The sequence below is a fragment of the Oryctolagus cuniculus genome, chromosome X (genome assembly GCF_051225735.1).
Source record: "Oryctolagus cuniculus isolate XC-2025 breed Fujian yellow rabbit chromosome X, ASM5122573v1, whole genome shotgun sequence".
NCBI lineage: Eukaryota > Metazoa > Chordata > Mammalia > Lagomorpha > Leporidae > Oryctolagus > Oryctolagus cuniculus.
The window spans coordinates 38,030,849-38,058,716 of NC_142888.1; the positions used below are offsets into that span (position 1 = coordinate 38,030,849).

Consider the following 27,868-nt stretch of genomic DNA (forward strand, 5'->3'; position numbering starts at 1 on the left):
ACTTTATATTATACTAAAGGCTTAATCTGTTATTGGTTTGTAATTTCACTCCATTGTGGTTGTATTATTTCAATCCTAAATCTCTCTAGGCCTGCTTTGTGGCCTTGCATATTGGTCTCTCCTGGAGATCGCTCTAGTGCACTTCAGAAAAATACCTATTCTGTTGGTGTTGGTCGCAGTGCTCTAGACATAAATCCAGATTTTTTAGGATATGCTCTCTGAGCGTTCTGTCCGAGGGCCTGCAATCTATATCGGTACTAACTTCCGCACATTTTATCTGATCCCGAACCCGCAGTACCACAGGTCGTCCAGGTCCATTGAGTAACGATGCTGCTGTCATCAATCACTCCGACAGGATTTTCTATTGCTCTAGTCTTGCTGCCAGCTCAGCGGAAAAGCGAAGATCTGTTCTCAGTCTCGGCTTTCGGCTCATTCTGCCTGGGCTGAGCCGCCAAGGGGTTGGGACGCTTGGGCGTCACGTGGTTCAGACTTGACGATGGCGGGCGCTGGGGAAGATGCGCGAGCGCTCTTCAGGGCCGGCGTCCGTGCCGCACTGGAGGCTTGGCCTGCCTTGCAGGTGAGTGGGGGCCACGGCGGGATCACGGTTAGGGCTCGCGGCAGAACAGGACTTGGCCGAGCGAGGCGCCTGAGGTTTGTGTGGGTATCGTGAGCGGCGGGCCCCTGGCCATGCCGGGGACTGGCTCATGGGCTGACGTGGTGGGCTCGGGCCTGTGTTCGCAGATCGCGGTGGAGAATGGCTTCGGGGGCGTGCACAGCCAGGAGAAGGCCGAGTGGCTGGAGGGGGCAGTGGAAGATTACTTCATCCGCAATGGTGAGTGAACACGAGGCGCTGGCGGCCCGTGTGGGGGACGTGGAGGGGAGGAAGCCAGCCCTGGTGGGCCTGCGCTTCCTCTAGAGCAGCTGGTGGTGATATATGAAGCCAAGGTGGAATAAACCCTGACTTTGAACTCGGAATCTTGCGGACGAATGCCTTGGGGGCTGTGCTTTGGACAAGGCGTTTTACCTCCCTGAATCTGAGTTTCCTAGCTCTTCAAACGGGTATGTGGTTACAAATGTATCCACCCTGGCACTGGCCATTGCCAGTCACATTTTGTAGTTTCAAGTTTTTTAGCAGCTACTTTAAAGAAGCAGGCTGAATTAATAATGTCACCCAACTCAATATATCCAGAATATTTCAATGTGTCTCAGCATAAAATATCATTAAAACATTTTACATCTTTTTTAGCGTTATGTTTTCTTTTCTTTTTTTTTTTAAAAAAAAGATTTGTTTTATTTGAAAGAGAGCGAGCGAGAGAGGTCTTCCATCTGCTGGTTCCCTGCCCAAATGGCTGCAATGATCAGAGCTGCACCAGGAGCCAGGAGCTCAGGGGCCCAAGGACTTGGGCCATCTTCTACTGCTATCCCAGGCCACAGCAGAGAGCTGGATCAGAAGAGGGGCAGCCGGGACTAGAACTGACGCCCATATGGGATGCTGGCACTGCAGGCCAGGGCTTTAACCCACTGCGCCACAGCGCCAACCCCTAGCGTTATGTTTTCAAAATCTGCTGTCTTACAATTTTAGCACACCTTAGTCTGGCCATTCCGTTTGGTCAGTAACCACACGTGGCTATTGTGACAGCAAACATCTGCACCTTAGGTTTATCTTAAGGGTTATAGAGCAACAAGGGGTCTGAAAGAGGACCTGTTGCAGAATGTGGTTTTTGAGGAGATTCCTTATTCATTTTCTAGCCCTTGGAATGATAGTAGGCAGATTCTCATGTCTCAAGAAAGTTTACTGTCTAGTGAGGGATCCAGACAGGTAGACAGTTACATCCTGGGTGATAGGTGGTTTGTTTGGTTTTATTTATTTATTTCTTTTATTTGAATGGCAGAGTTAGAGGCAGAGAGATAGATAGGTGTTCTATCTGCTGGTTCACTCCCCAAATGGCCACAATGGCTGGAGCTGTGCCAGTCTGAAGCCAGGAGGTAGGAGTTTCTTCTTGGTCTCCCACGCGGAGGGCAGGGGCCCAAGGACTTGAAACATCTGCTTTCCCAGGCCATAACAGAGAGCTGGATTGGATGTGGAGCAGCCAGAACTCGAACTGGCGCCTATATGGGATGCCTGCACTGCAGGTGATGGCTTTAACCCGCTATGGCATAGTGCCGGTCCCGATGATAGGTGTTTTGATAAAAGCTCAGAGTACTTGGGGTAACATGAGACTGGGGAGAAAGCCTCTCAGAGGGAGGTGGTGATTGGGCTGGGTCTTTAGAAAAAAGAAAAGGTTTATTTATTCATTTGATAGGCAGAATTGCAAAGAGAATGATATCTTCCATCCACGGGTCACTTCCCAGATGGCCACAATGGCCTGGGCTGGGCCGACTGTAAGCCTGGAGCCAGGAACTCCATTTGAGTCTCCTATGTGGGTGGCAGGAACCCGTGTACTTGGGCCATCCTCCATTGCTTTCCCAGGTACATTAGCAGAGAGCTGGATCGGAAATGGAGCAGCCAGGACAGGTGCTCATATAGGATGCCAGCGATGTAGGCAGCAGCTTAACCCACTGTGCCACAACATACCCCTGGGCTGCGTGTTAGGGGATGAGAAGGAGTTAACTACATTGGGGAGGCAGAAAGAACAACACTCATAGTTCTGTGGTTTGAGGCGATAATGAGTTATATTTGGAACGTGGCAGGGAACTCAGTGTTGTAGCAAGGGTGTTTGCACGTGTGTGGGGTGGGGTGGGGTGGGGTGGAGGAATGCTCTAGAATGAAACTGGGGGCGGGGGCAGGACCTGGAAGGCTCTGTGTGCCTTTGATTTTATCCTTTAGGCCAGTGTTTCCAAAATGCATGCTAAGGAAGACTCATCCCAGTTAGATGTTTAGTGAAGAAAAAGCTTCTCCAGTCAAATTCTGTAAGAAAAGCTCTTTTCTTCAGTTCCTGCTTGAGTCCCGACACTCATTAACATATTATAGGCTTGGCTAAGGATAAGAACCACTAAAAAGAAACCTATTTACCTTTGTTTCCCATTAGCTTTCTATGGATAGCTTCCCTTAAAACCCAGCAGAACAGATATTTCTCAAAGGCAAACTATGAAACACTGCAGTCGGTGATAAAAATTCATGGGTAGGTTCTAAGGTGAGTAATAGGATGGGATTTGCTGACTAGAGAGTTCAGAAAGTAAGCAGTATGGGGCCCAGCCTGGAGAGGGAAAGACCCGATGAGAGGGCTGTAAAGGTCTAGAAAATGGTGAGGCCTGAAGCAGGGCGGTGGCCATAGCCATGGGAAAGAAGATTAAAGGCCTGGGAGATTGCTTGGCTGTAGAGGGGAAGGGAAAAAGAGGCCGATTTGGGGTTCGAGTTCCCTCAGCTGGGTGGATTAAGTGCCTTTCTTGGAATAAAGGAACCCAAGAGGATGAGAAGCAGGTGCTTGGAGTGGAATGTGATGAGCCTGGCTTTGGGTATGGCAGACTAGAGGCCCCGGTGAAACATCTAGGCACAGAGGAGTCTGAGTTAGAGACATGGGGACTGTTAGGTTTGAGTGGTGGAGGAAACCAAGGGAGAGGATGAGCTCTCGCAGGGGGAGCATCTGGGGGAAGGAGGGTGTGAGGAGTTTTGTGCAGGACTTGAGTCACTGTCTAATTCAGCAAATTAGAGTAGGGGCCCATAAGATTCCTGGAGCCCAGAGAGGGCTCAAGTCACACAGTAGGATGTTGGTGTCGAGACTGTGACAGATGCATCATTGGAGATGTCACATCCATTTTCTTCTTACCTTTCCGATTAGTCTGTGGCCTTCCATGTCAGTGGAGTCACAGTTGTGAAGGGTCTCTACACTTAAAAACCTTTAGGCCTTGAGTCATGGAAATTAACCTGGTTCATGGATTTCCCCTGCACCAGGCATTGCATTGGATGACTCCTCATAACAGACCTTTGAGGAGACCACTATTAGACCCACCTTACGGATGAGAAAACTGAGGCTCAGAGAGGAAGAAGTAGCTTGCTTAAGGTTTCATAGAGGGGAGGTGCTTCAGAATAGGCCAGATGAAAGAGGCTAGGAATAAGGCTGCAGGGGCTTGAAAATTAGATATTAATATTCAGAGACTTTTTAAAAGTCATGTTAAAACCTGGCATGCAGAGCATTTTAGCAAATAAAAGGCTCACTGCTTGGGCCTTTACCCACCAACCAGATGTGGAGCCACCAAGTAGGTATTGAACAGTAGTGGGCAGGGGTGATGAAGTTGGCTGGTTGTTGACCAGAAGGTTCTCTCCTTTCCTACTCAGCTGACTTGGAGCAAGAGGAGGTGGAAGACTTCCTTGGGGAGCTGATGACCAACGAGTTTGATACGGTTGTGGAGGATGGGAGTCTGCCCCAGGTGAGTTTATCGTGGTCACAACTTGCCATGTCCCTGCCTGTTTTGGGTCCATACTCCTGACTCCAACCATTCTCCTGGGTGGTGCACAAAACTCTTCTAACCGAGACTCTCTTGTCTCTGTGTTCTTTTATTTCTCTCCGTGTGTCATTCTCCGCCAGGCTTATTCCTCAATCCCACCCCACGGGAGGTCAGTCCACCTCTGTCTTGGTTAGCACGGTTCCCCATGATGAGACTGCTTTCCCTTTTTGCATCTGTGGTTTTTCAAAGCCCAGTTCTAGTGCCTTCCCAGCTGGAGGCCCTCCCTCAGTGCTTCCAAGTCTTCACCTGAGCTCCTCATAATGTGGTTGCTTCATTGGTGAACTGTTTGGGGGAGAGCATGCTCCATTCTTTTCTGGAAAATTCCAGCCCCTTTCCCACCCTTGCTGCAGACACTGGTTGGCGCTATAGAAGACTGTCTGGAAAATGCAAGCTGGTTGAATGTTTTCTTGCCAGGTGAGCCAGCAGCTACAGACCATGTTCGGCCACTTCCAGAGGGGTGATGGGGCTGCTTTAAGGGAGATGGCCTCCCACATCACTCAAAAAAAGTGCAAGGTCACAGCCACAGCTGTTATGACAGCCAAAGAAACTGATGAGGATGAGGTGGATGCGGACAGCGTGGAAGAGATGGAGGTGACAAGGGTGCCTCTTGGGTGGGTGGGGTACAAATGTTTTCAATTTTCTGGGAAAGCAGCCAGATGGACAAGAGAAGTGATGAGTTGGGGCGGGCAATGTGGTGTGGAGAGGGAGGGGAACTTTACTAAGGTCACTGCAGCAAGCAGTCCTGCAGAAGCTGGGAGCAGAGCATGGGTTGCCAGTGGCCAGTGGATTCAGTGCTGTCTTGTACTTTTCCACCAGGTCACGGCTATGAATGATGGAGCTGCTACAGATGGGGTCCGCCCCCAGCCTGAGCCCTCTGATCCCAACTCCCAGACTATTAAGGAAGAGGATATAGTGGAAGATGGCTGGACCATTGTCCGGAGAAAGAAATGAGTAGGGCTGAAAGTGGTTTGGGCCCTTGGTTTGCTAGGTGTTTTGAGACTTACTTGTAGGGGGGTTTGTGGAGGGTTGTAGACCGCTGGACTGGCTACCCTTTTCCCACCCTCTCCTTCACTCCCCTGTCCAGTTTCCTCCACGTTAAGGAAAGCCCCTAGAGTCTTTGGTCCTGGGGGTGGTAGGACCCAGTCTACCACAGCCTCTCAGGCTTTAAGTTACCATGTGAGTCTTGAGGCCCGTTTCCCGGCAGAGTGCCTCTTGGGTGACGGACGGCATTATGAAGTGGACATGAGTGAGTATTGTGTGGCTGGAGGAGGAGCTTGAGCTTGCCAGCGGGCAGGTGGATTTGTGAAGGGAGAGGCCCAGAAGGAGAACTGGTAGTTGGCACTAGGGGCCTGGCTGGGTCAGGAGTGGTGCGGTGAACATGCAAATGGAAGGAAGTTGAACGTGGGAACTACAAGTAGCTGCGGTGCGCTCCCCTCGCCTTCCCCACCCTGCCCACAGCAGCTCTGAATCTCTGCCCAGAACCTGGAACCTCCCAGGAATGCTCCTTTTGTGCAGCTGGCCTCCCACCCTGGGAATTCCAAGAGCTTGGCTAGGTGGTGAGCTTGGGAGACTGGGGCTTTGTTTTCTGCCTCCTCTAACCTCTTTCCTGACTCTATCCCATCCCATTTAAGTCCAGGGATGAGGCCTAAGACCTTAATAAATGCTAGCTTATTGTTTAATCCGTGGCTTGACCTGTGAGTAACCTTGGAAGCAGCCTTCTGGGAGCCGAACCTCAGAGTCCACAAGGGAGTGGTTTCTGGGCCCACCCTAGTAGCCTGGTACTTTCGACAGACAGACAGACAGATGAGTGCAGCAGAGCAGTGCTCTGGGAGTTACTGTAAGCCTGAAATAAACTGTATTTTTCTTTAAAAAACAAAACAAAACAAAGAGTATCCGTTGTCCTCCCCCCACCCCCCTTCCCCTGTCCTGCCCGGTGGCCCCGCCATGGGTCTGGACGATAAAATACTGGGTAGCCTTGAGGCCAGGAAGCTGAAGCCATGGGAGAGGTGAGAGGGGGTCTAGTCACCACCTCACGTGGAAACACTGGCTGAGGAGGCAGGGCTGGGTCGGTGGCAGGGCTGGCACTGGAATCCAGGTCTCCTGCCCCCTGGTGCTTTGGAGGTGGGGGGATTAGGTGGAGGCAGGATCTGTAAGGTGTTGGAGATGGGAGACTCAATGGCCCGATTCAGGCGAGGTCTGGCAACAGCTCCCACCCTCCCTGGGGACAGGGATTAAAAAAAATGAACATCACTGTAGGAATATCTTTTTAAAAGCCCACAATTTGTGAAAAGATGAATTAAAAAAACCCAAAACCCAGCATTCGGGATTGAAAGTGCCCGTGATGGGAGTTCAAGTATTGACTGAGCTGGGAGGGAGGGGCTGGAGCTCCCCAATCGGATATGGGCAGCTAGAGTGTGGGGCACCCCCGAACCCTCTAGGTCTTGTCTCGGGGCTGGGGGGCTTCGAGGGGTTCAGCAGTGGCTCCTGACGCCGCCACTGGTGCCTCCTCTGTTTCCCTGTCCTCAGACAGTGTGGGCCCTGGGCAGAACGTGTCCCCACGGCCAGCCCGGCCAAGCACGGCCATCCAGCGCCGCTGTAGCTCCTCTGTCTCAGGACTGAAGTACCAGCTCAGGTGGCTCTGGGTGATTTTAAAGACGTGCCTTCGGTCAGGCCTCTCCCCTGCCTCGGGAGGCCCCACCTCAAAGCCAATGAGGGGCAGGCTGCGCTGGGCTTTCACATCCTGGAGAAGAGGAATGGAGCTGGCGTCACCGCGGGGCTGCTCCTTCCCCTTGGCCCCAGCTTCTCTCTGGTTTTGCATCTGCCTCCCTGTTTTCCTTCCCCTGCTCAAGAACCTTCCACGGCTCCACGGTTACCAACAGGAAGGTGTCTGAACTGGGGTTAGAAGGCAGGCCAGTGCAAATAAATCCCTGTCTCCTCCCACACCCAGAATCAGCTGGGCCTAGTCTCGAGCATACCAAACAGTGGTTCCAGGCCTTTGTCCCCTCTCTGCATGCTCTTGCCTCCCCCGAACCAGAACTAACTCTTGTTTCCTCTCAAAAGCCACCCCCTCGCCCGAACTCACCCCCATTTCTCTCCATCCTTGGCCCACGATCACCCCTTGTCTCCAGTCAGTCTTTGCCTCGTATGGTTGGTGGTTCTGGTTTCCTCAGCTAAAAGCGAGGCTCACCTTATCACTTGTGGCCAAGGACTGGAAGGGACAGGATGCATACCTGAGGGGCTCCATAGATGTACAGCACCAAGGGTTCATTCTCAGGGACCACGAACCATGCCTTGTGCCATCCTTTCCCACCCTTCTCCATGTAGTGCAGGAAGCTGCAGATGACGCTGTTCTCCGCCGCCACTGAGGCCTGTTTCTGTGGCCGGAGACACATGTGGAGCATCAGTGTTGACAGAAGGCCCTGCCTGGCTCCCCTTGGCCTTTAACCCACCCCACCCCACCCCACCCTCCTAATGTAGAGATCGCCATTTCCCTGTCTCAGATGAAGATGCTGCAGCTCAGGTGGCAGGAGCGATTTGCCCAGTGTCACCCAGTCATGTAGAGTGGAGGAGATTCCAAGCCAGACTTGTCTGCCTGCTGTGGACAGGGCTGCTGGCTCTAAGAGCCAGTGGAAGGGGTGTTACCGATCTTAGGTGGGGCCCTTGAAATGCTAAGTGGGCATTCTTTCTTCAGTTTATTCCTCAAGTCATTCGCACACTTAGGCCTCACTCTTCTCTCATCTTTTCATAGTACATCTGCTCCCTACACTCCAGCTCCAGCACTGTGGCTCAGGGGGTGCCGGTGAGTGGTTAATGCAGTTGGGCTGGGAAATCCCAGCTCTAGATGGGAATGTATTGACTTGGAAGGAGAGCACTGAGCGCTGTTAGGATGAAATGAGTTAGTATATGCAAAGCATTTAGACTACTCCTGGCACAGAAGTGTTCTTTAACTGTTAAATACCTCCATTGGTTAAAATAACTAACTGAAAAATATGTATGTGTGCACGCCTAGAAAGATGAGCGTTAACAGTGCTAACTTGGGGTAGAAGGAATATGGTGGTTTTTTTTTATTGTTTATATTGTCTTATGCTACTTGGTGATAAGAAAAGGCAATTTGTTCATTTAAAAAGTCCCAGCTCTGCCATTCGTTGGACAAATGAGTGCTATGATCCTTGGTTTCCTCATTTGTAAAACAGGGATGATAACAGTATGGGCACATACTCTGAGGATTAAATGTGTGAAGTTCTTCAATAAAAATGGCTTTCGTTCACTCCTTTTACTCACACGCTGCTAGCCTGGGCCGCTTGATCAGCAGGTGTACATAGTCCCCTACGGTTTCAAAGACATCCGGGCCTCTTCCATCACACTGGGTAGGCTGCTGGGGTCCCCTGGGCCACTGTGGGGGTTAGTTGGGGCCTACCTCCAGGATGGACCTCCGGCGCTGGGGTGTATGCTGGCTGCAAGCTGGGCTGCTCCCGGGCACCCCGTGCAAGGCCACGTAGCAGTCCGTGCACACACGGTTGGAGCGGTTGTTGTCATAGATGAGGCGGGCCCGGAACTCGGAACACTTCCCACAAACCACCTGGGTGGCAAGTGGGCAAGAAGAGCCTGATTCCAGCAGGCCTTCCCCTTTGGTGTACCAACTCCCACAACCGACTTGTCACCTCCCCCTACTTGGAGGGTACCCACTCAGAAGCGGGCCTTTAGGCTGTCAGCCTGTCCCTCCAGCTGTGCCCCTGCCTCCCAACACTCACATGCCCACAGGCCTTGCAGTGGTGCCTGCGTTTGGTGATGGAATTGAAGGGTTCCTGGCAGCGCATGCACATGGTGACTTCTTTTTCCCGGATGGGCGTGGGTGCCCTCTTCCCAAGATCCACGTTCTAGGGGGAGGGCCAGGTCCCGGGTCAGAGACAGCTACTCCGCAGCCCAGTCCAGCCAGCCCTTGCCTGTTCCCCAAGGCCTGGGTCATCTTAGGATTGAAGGGAAAACCGGAAGGCTGGTGCAGGGAGAAGAGTGGGGGCTCTTACTGGAGAGTTGGGTGGAGTGTCTTCATCTTCCCTGTTGGTCGAGTTCAATAGTTTGAAGGTCTCCAGCGTCTGTTCGTGCTTCAGGAGGGTGGAGTTGATGGCCTGGAGAGGAGGTGTCAGGAGAGGTCACATCATCCTACAAAGCCGCCCATTTCCACCCTCCCCTCACCTTCCTATGCCCTAGCCTGGAGTCAAGAGAAGTTGGGTTCTAGCCCAGCTTTGCTCCTGTGGGGCACGTGACCTTGAGCAAGTTCCTTCCCAAATGCAGGGCACAGTCTTAACAATTGTAAGATGAGAGAGGAGCATGGCTGAAATCCTCAGGTGGCCTTCTTGCCTGTTGCTTAGACCTAAGGTTTTACAGGGCTTGACTCTCAGGGGGGTTATGTAACCTGAGAAGAACCAGCTTTCGAAGAGAAGCATCTGAGTTCTGCTTAGTGTCTGGATCTCCGTGTGCTTATTTGTAAAACGGGCATGGCAGTTTGGAGGGCCGGTGCCCAGGCCCATTCTGGTCTCTGTGACTTTTAAAGCAGAGCCCCCCTGCCTCCAGCCCCTACCCACAAAGCCTTCCTGGATGTTACCTGGACCCAGTCTTTCTTCTCCTCCTCAGTCCTTGGGCGGGGGAGAGGGGGACAGGGGAAGGAAAAAGAAAGGTATGGGTTAGGCAGACTAACACAAAGCAATTGCAGTGTTTGGGGTTCAGAGGGTTTGACCCTCTGCTGCTTCGCTTGTTACTTTTGTGGGCAAGTTATTTAACCTGTAATTGCCAGCCCCTGTGCTTACAGGAACTTGGACCTCAGAGAAGACCCTGCCCTCGAGGAGCATGTGGTCTAGCAGATGACGAGGTGCTGTAACAAGGTGAAAACAGGATCCAGGTGCCCAGAGGGGTGGAGGCTTTGGAGGAAGTTTTCCTCAAGGGGGTCCTAGCCTCAGGTAGAGCGTGTATATGATGAATGTGTATGGAACGCACAAGAAAGCAGCATTTCCGTAACTGGAGGAGGTCAAGCTTGAGAGAGTGCAGTTTACCATTGTTTTCTCATCTGTACACGAAGATGATGATTATCACTCTCTGAGCTGTGAGGAACAGCAACTGAGGAGCCGTGTCAAGTGCCCAGTACGGCGGCGTTTGCAGCGCTAATCAGGGCTTAATCAGTGTGAGTTCCCGTTCCTATTGTCTGTCTTTCCTGCCCCTCTGGTCTGCCCTGCTGCCCCCAAGACCTCTGGCCTGGTGCAGCTCCCTTTAATGGCTCACTAGGAATAGGACCCAGCCTCCCTGTGGCCTCCCATTTGGGCTCTTCTAATTGGCTTCCGCATCCACACTCCAGATGTCAAAAGTATTTTTCTACTATGAAAAGTTTGACTACAGTTGTAGAACCACTTCATGAAAAATTAAGGACGTGAGTCAATATTTAGCTACCAGAATGCCCACTGCAATGCTTTTTATTATAGTGAAAATTTGGAAGCAGCTTGTGTCCAACAATAGGGGGTCAGGTAAAAATCAAAAAAGGTAGTGTATAACTACTACAAGAGAACATTCATTATCTAATAAGATGTTTATGGTGTGCTAAGTGAAAAGGACATATATAAGATACATGTACTATCCCATTATTGTTTGAAAAATATATATGAAGGTACTTCTAAAAGTTCATGGAAAATGGAGTTTAAAGATAAGTTTAGGCTAAGGTAGGCATTCAGCCTAGCAGTTAGGAAACTGGTTGGAGGAGCTGTTGTGGCATAGAGGGTAATGCCAGCATTCCATACAGGTGCCAGTTCGAGTCCTAGCTGCTCCACTTCCAATCCAGCTCCCCTGCTAAAGGCCTGGGAAAAGCAGCAGAGGATGGTCCAAGTGTTCAGGCCCCTGCCACCCATGTGGGACACCCGAATGAAGCTCCTGGCTTTGGCCTGGCCCAGCCTTGGCCATTGCGGCCATTTGGACAGTGAAATGGTAGATGGAAGATCTCTCTCTTTCCCTCTCTATCACTCTTTCAAATAAATACATTAAAAACCTTTAAAAAAGGACACTGGAATGCTTGCATTAGAGTGCCTGGGTTCAAGTCCCAGTTCCACTCCTGATTCCAGCTTCCTTCTGGTGAACACCCTGAGTCCGCAGGTGATGGCTCAAGTACTTGGGTCTGTGCCATCACATGGGAGACCTGGATTGAGTTCCTGGTTCCCAGCAAGCTCAGTCCAGCCCAGGCTGTTGTGGGCATGTGGGGAGTGAGCCAGCAGTTGGGAACTTGTCAAACAAAAAATAAGTAAATAGCAAAAAAGATGTTTATTTTGGTGTAACATTTTTTGAAATCCACGTATGGTTTTCCATAGCATGCGTTTTCCCATGAATTTTTTTAAAGACCTCTCATATGTGACATGAGTGTTCACATTTCACAAAGCTCATCCATGGTACACTTAAGATCGTCACATTTTACAGTATGAAAATGTTGCCTCAAGAAAAAGGAGGAGAATGGGCATTGTGGTGTAGTAGGTTAAGCCTCTGCTTGGGATGCCAGCATCTTATATCAGAGTATCGGAGTCCCAGCTCCCTCTCTGCTAATGCACCTGGGAAGCAGCACACGATGGCTCGAGTGCTTGAGTCCCTGTCACCCACACAGGAGATACGGATGGTGTTCCTGGCTCCTGGCTTTGGCCTGGACCAGCCCTAGCTGTTGTGGCCATTTGAGGAGTGAATCTGCAAATAGAAGATATATCCCTCTGTCTTGAAATGTTTTTGAAGATTTATTTAGTTATTTGAAATGCAGAGTGACAGAGAAGGAGGGAGAGACACAGAGAGAGAGAGGACTTCCATCTGCTGGTTCACTCCCCAAATGACCACAATGGTCAGGGCTGGTCCAGATTGAAGCCAAGAGCCAGAAATTCCATCTGGGTCTCCCACGTGGGTACAGGGGTCCCAAGCAGCTGGGTGATTTTCTGCTGCCTTCTCAGGCACGTTAGCAGGGACCTGGATCACAAGTGGAGTAGCCAGGATATCAACTGGCACTCTGATATTGGATTCTGGCATCATAAGTGGCTGCCTAACCTACAGCACTACAATGCTGAGCCCTAAATTTTTTTTAAAGACTTATCTATTTGAAAGGTAGAGTGATAGAGGGAGGAAGGGAGGGAGGGAGAGCGAGCGAGCAAGCAAGCGAGCTCTTCTATCTGCTGGTTCACTCCCAGGAGCCCAGAACTCCATCTAGGTCCTGTCACATGGTGACATGGACCCAAGTACTTGGGCCATCATCAGCTGCCTTCTAGGGTACACGAACAGGAAGTTGAATTAGGAGTGCAGCAGCTGGGACTTGAACTGGCACTCTGATATGGGATGTGCGCTACACCCTAAGACATCTCTCTCTCTCTCTGCCTCTCAAATAAATCTTTTTTAGATTTGTTTAGAGAGAGAGAGACAGAGAAAGAGAAATCTTCCACCTTCTTGTTCACTCCCAACATGGACGCACTGGCCAGGGCTTGGCCAGACAGATGCCAGGAGCCAGGAGCTTTTTCTGGGTCTCCTACGTTGGTGCAGGGGCCCAAGCATTTGGGCCATCTTCTGCTATTTTCCCAGGTGCATTATCAAGCAGCTGGATTGGAAGTGGAGCAGCCGGGACTCGAACAAGCACCCATAATGGGATGCTGGCACCACAGGCGGAGGCCTAACCAACTATGCCACAGCATCAGCCTCCAATAAATAAATTTTTAAAAAGATGAAGTGGGGTCTTAGGCAAATATTGAATTCTAGTTCATAATTTGCATGGCAAACCCTTGAGGGTGTCTAGTTGTAACTGATTTTGAAATGCATTAAAAATCAAATGGATTGATAGATGAATAAAAGGACAGCTACAAAGTAAATATAGCAGAATGTTAACACTGGGAGGACCTAGATGGTGGGTTTACAGGTGTTCACTGTAATTCTTTCAAGTTGACTACTTTGGAGAGCTATCATGATAAAATGTGCCAAGTAAAGGACAAAAAGGGATTGTGATACCACATCAGTGTGGGTTATTTCTGGGTGGTAGGGTTCTGGCGGGGATTTTACTTTTTTTCTGATTGTATTTTTTTTGAAAACATGGTTTCATATGTATCTAAATTTTCTAATAATATCTTTACAGTGACCATATGTTGCTTTTGATTTTTAAGAGCCACAGTAATGCTTTTGGCCATTCATACCCAAAGTGTCATGATATTTGTTGTTTCCTTTGAAATGGTTCAATAAAAGACATACAAGGCAAAATTGTCAATAGTTGTTGACTCTTAAATCAGTGGTTCTAAACTCTCGCATACATGTTAACATCACCTGGGGAGCTTTGAAAACTTCCTCATGTTCAGAATACACCCCAAACCAGTTAAATCAGATCTCTGGGGGTGGGGCCCAGGCAGTAGTATTTGTTAAAAGCTCCTCAGTTGATTCCAAGGGTCAACTAAGTTGTGGGCAAATGAGCTCTTGTTGTGCTTTACTTTGTGGCTAGCTGAACATTTTCATTAAAAATAATTTTTTAAGGGCAGTAAAAGTGAATGCAAAGCGAACCCTCTGTCTTCCTGCCACCACTAGGAGGAAACCCTACACTGCTCAGGGGCCTCTTCAGGGCTGAGTCCATCTGTGGCACTCTCGCTCTCTGCAGACAATATATCTTTATCATGTGGCTTGTCACCACCTCCCCCGGATGTGACAGTACGCCTCGCAACCCCAGGCCTCCGGGAGGTTCTCTGGGTCTCCCTGAGTCTCAAGGCTCAGCTCCCATCTCACTTCATTTTCTACATGCATCTCTCTCTTACCTCCACACAATCCCGCCAGTCATTTCTCACTTCTCAGAAGCAGGTCATCTGATGTGCATCCATTCTCTGACCCTGACCATGACCTTGGTACCCTTTCACCCGAGTCCTTAGAAGGTAGCATGGACAGTGGTCAGTAGCTTGGACTCCAGGCCCAGAGACCCTGAGCTTTAATCCTAGATCTGTTCCTTTCTAGCTGTGGGATGTTGGAAAACGTACATAAGGGTTCTGTGCCTCTGTGTTCTTATCTGTAAAGTGGTTGGACACTTCCAAGGTTGTTGTAAGGATTCCACTAATCAGTTTAAACAAATGTATAGGTTAAAATTAGCTCACTGGCACAAGAGTAAGTCTGCATGAAATGTGAGCTATTATAATGATCTCTAGAGGAAGTAGATGAAAAACCCCTCTGTTAATGGCTGGGCACTTTACTCATGGTATTATTTTAACATTTTATTTTTTTGACAGGCAGAGTAGACAGTGAGAGAAAGAGACAGAGAGAAAGGTCTTCCTTTTTCCATTGGTTCACCCTCCAATGGCTGCCGCGGCTGGTGCGCTGCTGCCGGCGCACCGCGCTGATCCGAAGGCAGGAGCCAGGTGCTTCTCCTGGTCTCCCATGCGGGTGCAGGGCCCAAGCACTTGGGCCATCCTCCACTGCACTCCAGGGCCACAGCAGAGAGCTGGCCTGGAAGAGGAGCAACCGGGACAGAATCTGGCGCCCCGACAGGGACTAGAACCCGGTGTTCCGGCGTCGCAGGCGGAGGATTAGCCTATTGAGCCGCGGCGCCGACTTATTTTAAAGTTTTTATTCTGAAAAATTTCAAGCATACCAAAAAGTGGGCAGGATAGCCTAAGTATAGCACATCTATTCTCACTAAATACATGCAAATTAAAAAATATATTTTAGCATATTTACTCCATGTATATATATGTAAGCATGTCTTCAAAAAGTGTATTAAAAACCACTAGGCAGAAGTACAGGGATTCCAGTTTTCTTGTGCCAAAATAAACTTTTCCTTTAATTCCATTTTCCAGGAGCTTTTTGAAGCACCTTTGCTGATAAATGTGTGGGTGTGTGTGGGTGTGTGTGTGTAAATGTGTATTTTTTGGATGATGAATCATTTAAGGTAAATTATAGACATCATAGCAGTACATCCTCAGCACGCATTGATGAAGAAAATAAAAGGCCATTATCTAACCACCACATGCTACCACATCTAGGAAAGGCAGCAGTAATTCCCCCAAATATCCAGTGAGCAGTCCATGTCCAGTTTCCCTACTATCCCACAACGTCTTTAAGGGCTGTTTTCCCCAAACCACATTTTCTGCTTGCTACTTGTCTTAAATCTCTGGCCCCACAATAAACTATGAATTTATTCCCTCTCCTCTAACAAAACCCACCGGAAGAAATTCTTGTTTTAGTCCAGGGGAGCTGCTTCATTCTCCAAAAGGCTCTCGGGGCAGGGGTGCTGCCTTTCCCCACACCAGGAAGTACTCACCCAGCTCCGAATGGTATCTAGCCCTTGGGATCACCCTCACTGCGGAAGAGCAAGCCTGTGTCTTGGGGGAAAGTTGCCCGCTCTTTCTCTGGAACAATCTGTGGACTTGGAATATCTGCAGGACAGAGGGGGCTGCAGGGAGAGCATGGGCAAGGACAGGTACCTGGCCTGGAGCTCCAGGGAGCGCTGCTTTCCTGACACCAGGAAGGTCCGAGGCAGATTGAGGTTGGAGCTCTCCTTTAGCTGATTGCAGAGAGAAAGGGGTGTGCTGAGGCCTACTGAGCTCCCCAGGGCCCTCAGCCCTTTGCACACATGCACGTACAGACTTGGGGTCAAAGCCAGCCATGTCTGTATTGCTCCCGACACTAGTGCCCCCCTCCAGGTTCCCATTTCCCACCTCCTGGTGCTCACCTCCATGCCATCTACATCAATGCGTGCCCGCACGCTAAACTTCTGGCCGAGGAGCCGCAGCCTGGGCACGCAGTAAAGGAGGCGGTCGTTGAACTAGGAAGAGAAAGGGTTGGGCTGGATGTGGCGAGGACCTAGTGGAGATGTGGCCTGGCTCCCTACCCTCACAGGACTCCTCAAGCTTTACTGCTGAGGACTCCAGGCAATCGGTGGAGAAAAGCCCAGAGTGGGCACAGGGGTTGCAAGGAAAGGGTCTGGGCATGGGAGTTACCTCCTAGTGGGTGACCTTGGGCTTAGTCACTTCTCTCTAATGCTTAGTTATGCCAGCTGAGGCAAAAAAAGAAAAATAACACTAGGTGCAGTTAGTGAAAATACAATGCGTTACTAGAGGAAAGAATGGAGGTGCAGGTGAGTGAGTACCAGGTCAATGTGCATGAGGGCATGAGCCACTTGCAACCCCACACCTGGCACTTACGAGTATGAGGTATCGGTCTTGAGTGGTCCCATTCTTTGCTGAAAGCTTAAGGATGTGGCCTTCTTTTATGAGCTCTTTGGTGGGGCTGACAATGTCCTCTTCACCCCCTAGCAGCTCATATACCTTCAGCAGCTTGTGCATTCGCTCCTGGCAGGAAGACAGTGAGCAAAAGGCAAGGCTTGGGATTGCCAACTGCCCCCCATATGCACCCCACCCCCAAGTTGCAAGCTTCTCACCCTTGGACAGAGATGCCACAGGTGGGGGGCCAAGGAAGGGGAGGGGCAAGAAGGGCCACTCACCATTTTGCGGATGGCAGCATTAGAGTGCTCTGCTGCTGTGGCTATCAGCTCCAGAGACTCTATGAGCAAAGAGAAGTGAGGTCAGAGGGGGGAGGAGACGAGGTGAGGCTCCTGGGGGGCTTCTTTCCTCCCTGCAAACCTCCTCCTGGCCTCACCACGCTCTCCCCAGCTCAGAAAGTGCCAGCCTCAAGTGTGTCCATAGCAACATCATTGAAAGTCAGAAACTACCTCAATGGCACACGAGCAGAATCACAGTACCTAGGCTAGCTGGCAGCCAGTAAAATGCAAACTTGCCAAGATCATTATTATCATCAACAGTAACAAGAGTTACATACATAACCGGAAGGAGACACACCCATGTTTAACAAATTGGCTCTGGGTGGTGGCTTTAGGGTCTTCTTCAGATTTTTCTGTATTTTCTATGATTTGATAAAAATATCTATTACTTTTATGAGGGTACTTCAAAAAAATCATAGAGGGGCAGGTGTTTGGTGCAGCAGTTAAGATGCCACTTGGGACAACCATAGCCATACTGGAGTACCCTGATTCAAGTCCAGACTCTGGTTCCAGCTTCCTGCTAATGTGTAGCCTGAGAGGCAGCAGGTGATGGTTCAGGTACTGGAGTCCCTGCCACTCAACGAGAGAGTGCTGGATTGAATTCCAGGCTCCTAGCTTTGCTCTGGCCCAGCCCTGGCTGTTGTGGGCATTTAAGGAGTTAAACCAGTTAGATGGCTGATCTCTCTCTACACGTCTCTCTGACTTTCAAGTAAATAAACTTTTTAAGACATTCACAGAAAGTGGAATTGGAAGGTAAGTTTATTTTGGTGCAAAAACAATTGAAATCCATGCAGTTTTCCCATAACACAAATTTTCCATGAACTTTTTGAAGACCTTTGTATAATCTAAAAAAGTCATATAAAGAAACAGAGGGGCCGATGCTGTGGCATAACGGGTAAAGCTGCCGCCTGCAGTGCCATCATCCCATATGGGCGCTGGTTCGAGTCCCAGCTGCTCCACTTCCGATCCAGCTCTCTGCTATGGCCTGGAAAAGCAGTAGAAGATGGCCCAAGTGCTTGGGCCCCTGCACCTACGTGGGAGACCCGGAAGAAGCTCCTGGCTCTGGCTTCAGATTAGCACAGCTCTGGCCCTTGCTGCCATTTGAGGAGTGAACCAGCAGATGGAAAACACATACTCTCTCTCTCTGCCTGTTACTCTGCCTTTCAAATAAATGAATAAATCTTTTTAAAAAACCAAAGAGATGGTCTCTGTTTCTCAAGATAAATTTAAAAATAAATTTAAAGATTTATTTATTTATTTGAAAGTCAGAGTTGCATAGAGAGAGGAGAGGCAGAGAGAGAGAGAGAGGTCTTCCATCCGCTGGTTCACTCCCCAGATGGCTGCAATGGCCAGAGCTGCGTTGATCCGAAGCCAGGAGCTTCTTCTGGGTCTCCCATGTGGGTGCAGGGGCCCAAGGACTTGGGCCATCTTCTACTGCTTTCCCAGGCCATAGCAGAGAGCTGCTGGTTCATTCCCCAAATGCCCCCATCAGCCAGAGGTGGAGTAGGCTCAAGCCAGGTGCCTGAAACTCCATCTGGGTCTACCATGTGGGTGGCAGGTGCCCATGTGCTTGTGCCATCACCTGCTGCCTCCTAGGGTGCATGTTAGCAGGAAGCTGGATCACAAGCGGAGGTGCTGGGACCCAAACCAGGCAGTCTGATGTGGAATGAAGGTGTCCCAAGTGTCATCTTTACACTGTGCCAAATGCCTGCCCCTCCATGAACTTTTCGAAGTATCCTTGTATGTTCCTTCTGCCTATTCTTTGGGGATTCAGATCACAGATAGTATTTCTTTTCCCCCTGCTCCTTTTTTCCCCCCTATAATTTCCCTATTTCTCATAGTGACCAGGTATCATCAAGAAAAAGTGAAAGCAGTCCTCTAGGATCTGCACACGCTAGTAAACCCTGCCACTGCTTAAGGCCTTGTCACAGCCTCACTGCACCCCATTCTACATGTTGGATTGCCCCACGCAGAAGATACCTGTCTTGGAGAAGCACAGGTACTTCTGAAGAGGGTTCAGATGGCTGGCAAACCAAGTCTCGTTTTCCTAGGAGGCTCTCCGCGTGACCAAGTTTTGGTCCTCAACAGGATCTATGGGCCCTTGGCTCAGCTCAGGCCTCCACATGCCTTTCAGTCACCGGGCTTCAATCTGCGAACCCTCCTACAGCCTCGCTACCAGAAGGCACTTTTTTCTCACACACAGCTTACTGCGTCTGCTCAGATCGGTCAATGGCTCCCTCCCCTTTGCCTGCAGGGTAAAGACTCAGGCTTTTCATGGGAAGTCCTTGGTGATCTGGCTTCTGCTGACCATTCCAGCTTCCTCCATGTGCACCACCCTAAGCATGCCCTGTCTTGTTTCATCTGGCCAAGTGCCACTCGGTTTTCTGGATTTAGCTCACCTCTCCCAGTAAGGCTGCTCTGAGTTCCCAGGCTGGGCCAAGTCTCTGTCTGGGTTCCTACATTCCCCCTTCCTCCCTTCTGTTCCACTGGTCAGGGCCATAGTCCCATTACCCTGTCCAGGGTTGTTTTTTTTTTCCAGCACTTTCTATAAATCACTATGCCCCACTTGTCCAATAAGGAAAACAAGGCTCAGAGAAAAGGCGGCTGCCTAGGTTGTCTACCTGGGGCTGATCTCCTAAGCATTTTGCATTTCTCCTACCCAGGGCAGGAGGTAGGCTAGGTGGTGGAGGTAGAGACTGCCTAGGGAAGGGGACAGGACAATTTTGGCAAGCTGTAGGCACACAAGCTCAGGCCTGAACAGGCTGCTGGGCTCAGACTGGAGGTTTTCCTACAGGGAGCTCTTTCTGCAGATGTCTCATGTGTGGCAGAGACTGGCATTTCCAGTCCAGTGTGGGCAGGCTCCGGGGTTCAATGTGGAGATGTTAGCCCAGAATTTTACTTGGAAGTTCAGGCCAGGGAGTGCACTTCAGGGAGCTTGGTCTGGAAGCCTTTACTGGGGCTTGGTCTGGACTCAATAGTTTAGGATCTTGGCTGGAGTTCAGTTTTGGGCTCAGTGTGGTCAGCGGAGGCCAGGAGTTCTAGCTAGCTGGTTTGGAGAGTTAAATCTAGTAGCCAGCCTCTGCAGTTCAGACTGGGATACAGAAAAGTGTAGGTGAGTTAGTCTGGGGAACCAGAGAGATGATGCAGTGGAACTCAGACTGGAAGGAACTTTCTGGGGCTCAGCCTTGGGATTTCAGTCTCGGGCAAAAAAATAGAGAGCTCAGGGGCTGGCATTGTGGCATAGTAGGTTAAGCCTCTACCTGTGATGCCAGCATCCCATATGGGTGCCAGTTCGAGTCTCAGCTGCTCCGCTTCTGTACCAGCTCCCTGATAATGTGCCTAGGAAAGCAGTGGAAGATGGCCCAAGTGCTTGGGCTACTGCACCCACATGGGAGACCCAAAAGAAGCTCTTGGCTCCTGGCTTCGGCCTGGCCCACCCCCAGCCATTGTGGCCATTTGGGGACTGAAGCAGCAGATGGACAATATCTCTCTCTCTCTCTCTCTCTCTCTCTCTCTCCTCTTATCTCTGTAACTCTACTTTTCAAATAAATTAAAAAGTTAAATCTTAGAGAAAATGTGGGGGTGGTGTTGTGATGTAGCGGGTAAAGCCACCACCTGCAGTGCCGACATCCCATATGGGTGCTGATTCGAGTCCTGGCTGCTTCACTTCTAGCTGGCTCCCTGATAGTGCACCTGGGAAAGCAGTAGAAGATGGCCCAAATCCTTGGGCCCCTGTACCCACACAGGAGACGCAGAAGAAGCTCCTAGCTTCGGCTGAGCCCAGCTCTGGCCGTTGTGGCCATTAGAGGAGTAAACCAGAGGATGGAAGACCTCTCTCTCTATCTCTTCCTCTCTCTCTGTAACTCTGCCTTTGAAATAAACAAATAAATCTTAAAAAAAAAAGGGAGCTCAGCTGAGCAGAAAACCATGTGGGGAAGTTCTTTCTGGGGGTTTCATCTTTGGGCTCAATGTGGGGAGCTTGGTTGCCCAAGCTCAAGCTCTGAGGTTTATTCTGGGGGCTCACATAGGGTTGGGATTGATATAAAACAGGAAGTTAACTTCCTTATATGGGAACTAAAACAACAAAAAAGAAATGCCTGTGTGTATCAGTTTTGCTGTAAATACGGTATCTCATCAAACTTTGTTTTAAATCTTTGTCAGATTGATAGGAATTATATACTACTATAGTTTTTAATGGTTTTAAACCATTTTAAAATCGACTTTATGAGTGAAGTTGAGCTTTTTTTATTTGATTATTTTTTGCAGCCCTTGCCTATTTTCCTGCTAGACTGTAGTCTTTCTACTGTTTATTGAACTCTTTATTTAGCAGAGCCATTAAACCTTTAATGTAAATTAAAAATGTGATTGCAAAAAATAAGTAGAATATTGCTACATAAAAGAAAACTCAGGAAATTAACTGTGATAAACTTCATCTGGGGGCTGATTTTCAGGGAGTCAGCCTACAGAGCGTCAGCCAGGGTATTCGGTAATAAAAAGCAACCTTTATTGAGCCTTTACCATGCACCAGGCGTGTGCTAAAAGCTTGACCCAGAGTATCTCACTTCACCTCAAACCAACCCTATGAGGTAAGTAAGACTGAGAAGCTTCATGCAGAGTTGATAAAAGGATCCAACCCGAGTCCCAGTCTAAGAAGCTTACACTGGAATCCAATCCAGGGAACTCATTTGGGGGTTTTCTATCTAGGAATGCCACGCAAGGGATCCAGTGCAGAAATAAAACCACAGCACTGGGCCCTGGAAACACAGCATACAACGTGTGAGTCTGTGGGGCTCTGAGTGTAGCATTGAGATGGGAGGCGCCTTCGTGGGGATCCCAGCCGGGCAGGTATAAAATGTGATGACTCGATAAGGCAGGGAGATGGCCTTCTGTAGGGCCAGTTTGGAGACCTGCCAGTCTGCTGGACTCAGCCTGGGAATCTCAATCCCTGAAGCCAAGTCTGGGAGACAGAAAATAGGGGGCTCAGTCTGGGAGTTGAGGCTTAGAAAATTAGACTAGGTGCTTAGCCTGGGTGATTTCATTTTGGGGGACAGTCTTAGGGCATTAGTCTGAGGGCTTGGCAAAGGACACTCAATGTGGTGGATGGAATACAGGGTGTTTAGTCTGGGCACTTGGGCTAGGGAGAACAGACTGGAAGCTCTGGAGCTCAGGGTGGGCTGCTCAATGTTAGGGATCCCTTTGGGGTTTACACTGGGAGCTCTGGTAATCTAGTCTGTGGGATGGACCGGGAGAGTCAGGCTTTTGGCTAAGGCTGCAGGTTTAGGTCTGAGGGGTAGTAAGTAGACTAATCTAGGGTGCTCATTTGGGCAATACCTGTGTACAGAAAGGTGGCCAGGGAGATGACCTTGGGATGTTCCTTTGGAGGACTCATTCTGGGGCCTCAGGCAGACAGCTATGACTGGAAATCCACTCTGAGGGCTCATGGCGGGCACAACATCCTTGAAGCCCGGTCTGGGCATTTTGGTTTGAGAAAATGGTGTGGGGATCTCTAACTGGGACTCAGACTGGACTTGCCTGAGGGCTGAGGTTGCAGATAGCAGTTCATGAGGCTCACGCCACGGAATCAGTCTAGAGGGCTCTTTCTAGAGGTTTGGGTTATGTAGCTCATCCTGGCACCTCAGCAGGGGGAGGAAGGAGGTACTGATTCACTCTGTAGATGTCTCTCTGTGGAGCTCAGCCATGAAACTTCTTAGGGTTCTAGCTCTTTCTGGAAGGTCAGGCTTGGGAGCGAAGTGTTCCATCTAGTGAAGTGGACGGTGCTGAGTTTGGGAAGCAGACGCAGCAGCAGCTACAACTGCCTGCTTGCCTTTCTTGTACTTCCAGGACCTTATGATTTCCTGATGCTCCTCTCCCTTTAGAGCTACTCCTTCTAAGTCTCCTTCGGTGAGTCCACCTTCTTGGTCATTGTTCTCCTCCATTCACACTCCCTCCCTTTGGTGGTCTTGTCCAGCTCCAAGGCTTGATTACTATCTATGTGCCAGTGTTAACCAAATGTCTCCTCCTGGCATTCTAGATTCATCTAACTGCCCAACTGGCAGCTTAGTTTGAACATATCTGAAATAAAACTCTTGAACTCATCTTAGGAACCATCCAAAAAGCAGCAAGTCATTCTTGACTTTTCTTCCCAAGCTCCTGCATCCACTGTATCTCAAGCCTTTCGGTGCTACTTCCAAATATAATATACCTTCAATCTAACCACTTCTCACCACTTTCACTGCTACTAGCCTCACCCAAGCCAACATTTCTCACTTAGATTACTGCAAAAACCTTGTAACTTATCCCTTGGCCCCTGCTGTGGCTCCCGGGTAACCCATACTGGAATCTTCCCCTGGCTACCTACCACACTCAGACTAAAATCCATCTCCTTATCTTAGTCTTCAAAGTCTTGTTCATCTCAAATGTCTTTGATCATTCTACCCTCACTTGTCATGTCTGGATCATACTGGCTCCCTTGTTGGTCACTGATACACAAGCTGGCCACCTCCTCCCCCCAAACCCCTCAACCTCCTCCCTTCCTTGGGGGATTCTATTCCAGTTGTTGCCTTGGCCTGGAACATGCTCTTCCTAATTGGTGCTTACTTTCTTCTTGCTGTTCAGGGCTTGACTCCCATGTCTTCTATTCAGAGGGGTCACCAAATCTAAAGGGGGTTCCCCAGTCACTGTCACATTACCCCCTTTTTAATTCTCGAGAGTGTACTTAGTACCTAATTTTCTCCTGTGTATCTGTTACTTTTGTTTGCTGTCTCTTTCTCCGACTAAAAGGTTTGTTGCCTGAGATCAAGGACCTGCTCTGTTCTGTTCTGTTCACCTTTCTATCTCCAGTCTCTAGAACAATCCCCAGAACATGGAAGTGCTAAGTAGGTAGCTGGTAAGTTAACGAATAAGTGCAAACAGAAGTCTGAGAAAGAGAAAGTGGGGTAGACGCTGGTGGGGGGGCTCCATATGGGATGTGACCCTATGGGAGTGGTCTGATATGGGAAGAGTCAAAAGAAAATATTTTTCTGGTGGCTCAATGGGTAAAGACTCAGTCTGAGGAGGAGATATCTCATCCTAGAGATTCGAATCTGAAAAGTAGAAAATATGGGATCCAGGGGCCAGCACTGTGGTGTAGCCAGTAAAGCCTGCAGTGCCGGCATCCCATATGGGCACCAGTTTGTATCCTGGCTGCTCCACTTCTGACCCAGCTCTCTGCTATGGCCTGGGAAAGCAGTAGAAGACGGCCCAAGTCCTTGGGCTCCTGCACCCACGTGAGAGAGCCGGAGGAAGCTCCTGGCTCCTGGCTTCAGATTGACGCAGCTCCGGCCATTGTGGCCATCTGGGGAGTGAACCAGCGGACGGAAGACCTCTCTCTGTCTCTCTGCCTTTCCTTCTCTCTCTGTGTAACTCTGACTTTCAAATAAATAAATCTTTTAAAAAAAAAGAAAATATGGGGTCCAGTTAGTTGTGGAGTGGTGATTCTGCATGGCTCTGATCAGACATGAGGTTCTTTGAGGAAGGTTTGTTCAGGGTAGTGATTGGTGTACATGGAGTGGAACTCTGTGCAGGCTGAAAGATCAGGAGCTTGATGAGAGAGGGCTCTTTCTGGGGGGCTTAGCCATGGAGACTCAGTAAGGAGGGCCAGTGTGGGCTCTCATCCTGCTGGCTCAGTCCCTGAGGGTTCACACTGAGTTTCATTTCCCAATTGGTACAACTTCACTTGGGGATGAGTCTGGGGCTTGGCCTTAAGGTCTTGGCCTAGGAAACGGGTAGCTCCCTTTAGGTGACCATTCATGGTATGCCCCTTACACTCAAAATTTCCAGTTGGGAAGTTCACACCGGGCTCTACTTCTGAATGTTCTCTCTGGGTAAGTCAGACAGAGTCCTCAGCCTGGAGCTTCACCCTGCAGTCTCACATCAGAACTTCAACATTAGACCTTCTAGTTTGTGGAGCCCATCCTAGGATCTCAACCATGTATGTGATAACGTAAGGGAAGGCTGACTCTGAATTAAGATTTGAGGCCCAGGGCATAGCAGGGCAGTGGTGGGGAGGGGCAGTGGTGACTAGCAGTTAAACAGGTCATTTGAGATGTCCATGTCCCACATCAGAGTACCTGATTCTAGCTCCTGACTCCAGCTTCTTGCAAAGACACACTCTGGCAGGCAGTGGTGATGGCTCAAGTAATTAAGTCTCTGCCACCCATGTGGGAGACCTAGATTGGGTTCCTGGATCTCTGATTTGGCCTAGCCCGGTCCAGACCCAGCCATTGCAAATATATGGGGAATGAACAAGCATATGGGATCTGTCTACTTCTCAGATAAAAAAAAATACACGCATACACACACACACACACACACACAAAGACCTGCTCCAGAGGTCTGGCTTAGGGCTATCTGTGTTGAGGAGCAGGGCAGGGCCTAGGTGTGCACACTTACTTTGGGCATCCTTGCTGTCCGGGGAGCCATGGGGCAGCTTTAATAGATAGTCCTTGAGAAGCAGCTCATAGCGGGGGATGCGCTGCACAGGCTCCAGCATGTGATGCTGCAACGTCAGGTTGCCACAGGCTTCCTCCTTCTATGGAAAGTGGAAGCAAAAGAGCTCAGGTCTGGCTGCAGAGCCTGCCCTACGTCCCCACAGATTGCTCCTCTCCCAGGCTGCGCCATCCAACTTACCTGCACCTCATGGATGATGACTTTAAACTGGGTGGAGCGTTCTGTCCAGGTGTTCACCAGCTCCACGGCCCGGTCAAAGTTCTTCACATACTCGCCATACATCTTGAGGAAGGGCGCTAGCTTCTGCAGGATGTCCCCAATGCGTGGGTAGCGGTCCCTGGGTACAAGCTCATATGATCTGCCTGAACCTTACCTTCCAGAATCCTCCCCTAGTAGGTCTCCAGCCCCAGGCAGACTGCACTCATCTCAGTCCTGGAAACCCACTTCTCAATCAGTCTGCTCCTTTGGAAACGGTGCTTAGTTACAGGTCAATTGAGCCAAGAAGCTCAGGTTGACCTTAGCCCATGGCCTAGGACACAACTTGCCCCAACTCTGCCCTCCTAAGCACCAGGAATGACGCATCCTAGACCTTACTTCAAGGGCAGCTTCAAACATTGATTATTGATCTGTGCCCAGTGTTGTGCCAGGTGATGATTGGGACACAGAAACGCATCACACCCAGTTCTGCCCCTGAGAAGGTCACAGTCTTGGAAGTAAAGTGACCAGGCCTGGTCATAGTCTGAGGTGGGAGACAAAGAAACTAGACCTGGTGCACACCCTCGGGGGTCACAGGCTGGGAGAGGGAATATAGAAACCAGGCTTCACGCCAGCCCTCCGTGGTCAGAGTCTAGGGAGGGGAACACACTTTACCCTGCGGGTGTGGGCAATGTGGAACCAATTTTAAGCAGAGAGTGCCATGGTCTGATTGTTGTTTAGAAAGACCATTCCAGGGGCTGGTGCTTTGGCTCAGCAGGTTGAGCTGCCATCTGCAGCACCAGCATCCCACAAACTGGGCACCGGTTTGAGTTCCAGCTGTCCCACTTCCAATCCAGCTCCCTCTAATGCACCTAGGAAGGCAGTGGAGGATGGCCCCTATACCCACATGGGAGACCTGGAAGAAGCTCTGGGCTCCTGGCTTCAGCCTGGCCCAGGCCTGGCTGTTATAGCCATTTGGGGAGTGAACTAGCAGAACGAAGATTCTCTCTCTCTCTGTTAATTCTGACTTTCAAATAAGCAAATAAATCTTAAAACAAACAAACAAACAAAGACCATTCTAGCAAGTGATGCAGACACTAATGGCTAGATTGGAAAGACAGTCTTCTTCCTCAGCACTCAGCTCAGGCATTACCTCCTCCCTGAATCTTTCCCAAAGCCCCCAGCTCACCTTGCTCCCTGTGTCTGGATTTCCATGGCCTCCCATTCTCACCTGCATCATAGCACTGACACAAATGACAGCAGCTCGCATTGACTGAGTCCTTATTATATCCTGGGTGCTGTTCTGAGCTCTCTATGTATCAACTCACTTCATTCTTTTTTTTTTTTTTTAGTAAAAGGTGAAAGATTTATATGATCTGAAGAGAAACCAGAGTATTCACTTCATTCTTACAAGCCTTCAAGATAGGTTATTCTTATTTTGATCATGCCCATCATACAGACGAGGAAACCGAGGCATAGCAACTTCAGAAAGTCAGCAAGTGGCAGAGTCAGAATTTGAATGCAGCTAATTTGGTTCCTAACCTCAAACTCTGAAGGGCTCTGCTATTGCTGTAATTTTCTGAGTCTTCGTGTGTGTTTTGCATTAGATTGGAAGGCCTAAAGAACCTTGGGCCTGGTTCTTTCTGTGAAAGTAATAGGAGGTGGCAAGCAGCACGAACTCTTGTGTACACTTCTGGGCTTGGCCTGGGCAGGCAAGTGGGCAGCCTGGTGGGGAGCCTCTCACCATTCTTCCATGCGCTTCTCTAGCTCAGGCAGCAGGAACTGCTGGTGGAAGCAATAGATGGAGCAGATGTTGGAGAAGATGCCATGGACAACGTCAGCAGGGAAGGAGCTGCGGTTCCGAGCTTCTTCCAGCAGCCGGGCACAGAACACCTGTGGGGGTAGGACAGGAATGCTCAGCCCAGCTGGTTCTGGGACTTGGCTGGGGAACAGACAGCTTGCCAGTGGGGATAGTACTTGTGGGCAGTTGTGTGGAGCTTTGGGATTGGCACTGGTGTTGAGACTGAGGAGGGAGGGAATGGAATTAAGGTTATATATGAGGTTGGAGATCAGGTTGTCAAGGTGGGACCTGCAATTAGGCATTGGAATGAGAATTCAGGATCATGGTCAAGGTCAGAAATTGATTCAAGGTCAGAGAGAACGTTATAATTAGATCCATTCATTAAACCATATTTGTGAGTGTTTACACTGTGTCAGGTA

The 27,868-nt window shown here is 49.7% G+C and overlaps 2 protein-coding genes across 7 annotated transcripts in view; one reads left to right on the forward strand and one right to left on the reverse strand.

Annotated features, from left to right (window-relative positions):
- Positions 1-481: 481 nt before the first annotated feature.
- On the forward strand, positions 482-8,700 carry TSR2 (TSR2 ribosome maturation factor). Of its 5 annotated transcripts, none has more exons than XR_016228173.1 (5): positions 482-577; positions 742-832; positions 4,277-4,368; positions 4,797-5,037; positions 5,263-8,700. XR_016228173.1 is itself a non-coding variant. In XM_002720023.6 (5 exons), the coding sequence occupies exons 1-5, from the start codon at positions 497-499 to the stop codon at positions 5,395-5,397; spliced, it is 576 nt and encodes a 191-aa protein (XP_002720069.1). In that variant the 5' UTR covers positions 482-496; the 3' UTR covers positions 5,398-8,700. The 5 variants fall into 5 exon arrangements, 4 of the variants coding, with proteins under 4 accessions (XP_002720069.1, XP_089180667.1, XP_089180665.1 ...); XM_002720023.6 differs by having other exon boundaries at positions 4,861-5,037; XM_089324541.1 differs by having other exon boundaries at positions 4,797-4,860; positions 5,263-6,125.
- Positions 6,279-27,868, reverse strand: part of FGD1 (FYVE, RhoGEF and PH domain containing 1) — a 42,015-nt gene continuing 20,425 nt past the window's right edge. For both annotated transcript variants that reach the window (XM_008272662.5, XM_089324538.1), the window contains exons 6-18: positions 27,393-27,541; positions 25,634-25,790; positions 25,397-25,535; positions 16,910-16,968; positions 16,611-16,757; positions 16,139-16,231; positions 15,891-15,970; positions 10,049-10,079; positions 9,471-9,572; positions 9,198-9,323; positions 8,864-9,025; positions 7,677-7,820; positions 6,279-7,186 (exon numbers count right to left, since the gene is read on the reverse strand). In XM_008272662.5, the coding sequence (XP_008270884.3) occupies positions 6,881-7,186; positions 7,677-7,820; positions 8,864-9,025; positions 9,198-9,323; positions 9,471-9,572; positions 10,049-10,079; positions 15,891-15,970; positions 16,139-16,231; positions 16,611-16,757; positions 16,910-16,968; positions 25,397-25,535; positions 25,634-25,790; positions 27,393-27,541 (1,695 nt within the window). In that variant the 3' untranslated portion in view covers positions 6,279-6,880. The remainder of the gene's footprint in view (positions 7,187-7,676; positions 7,821-8,863; positions 9,026-9,197; positions 9,324-9,470; positions 9,573-10,048; positions 10,080-15,890; positions 15,971-16,138; positions 16,232-16,610; positions 16,758-16,909; positions 16,969-25,396; positions 25,536-25,633; positions 25,791-27,392; positions 27,542-27,868) is intronic.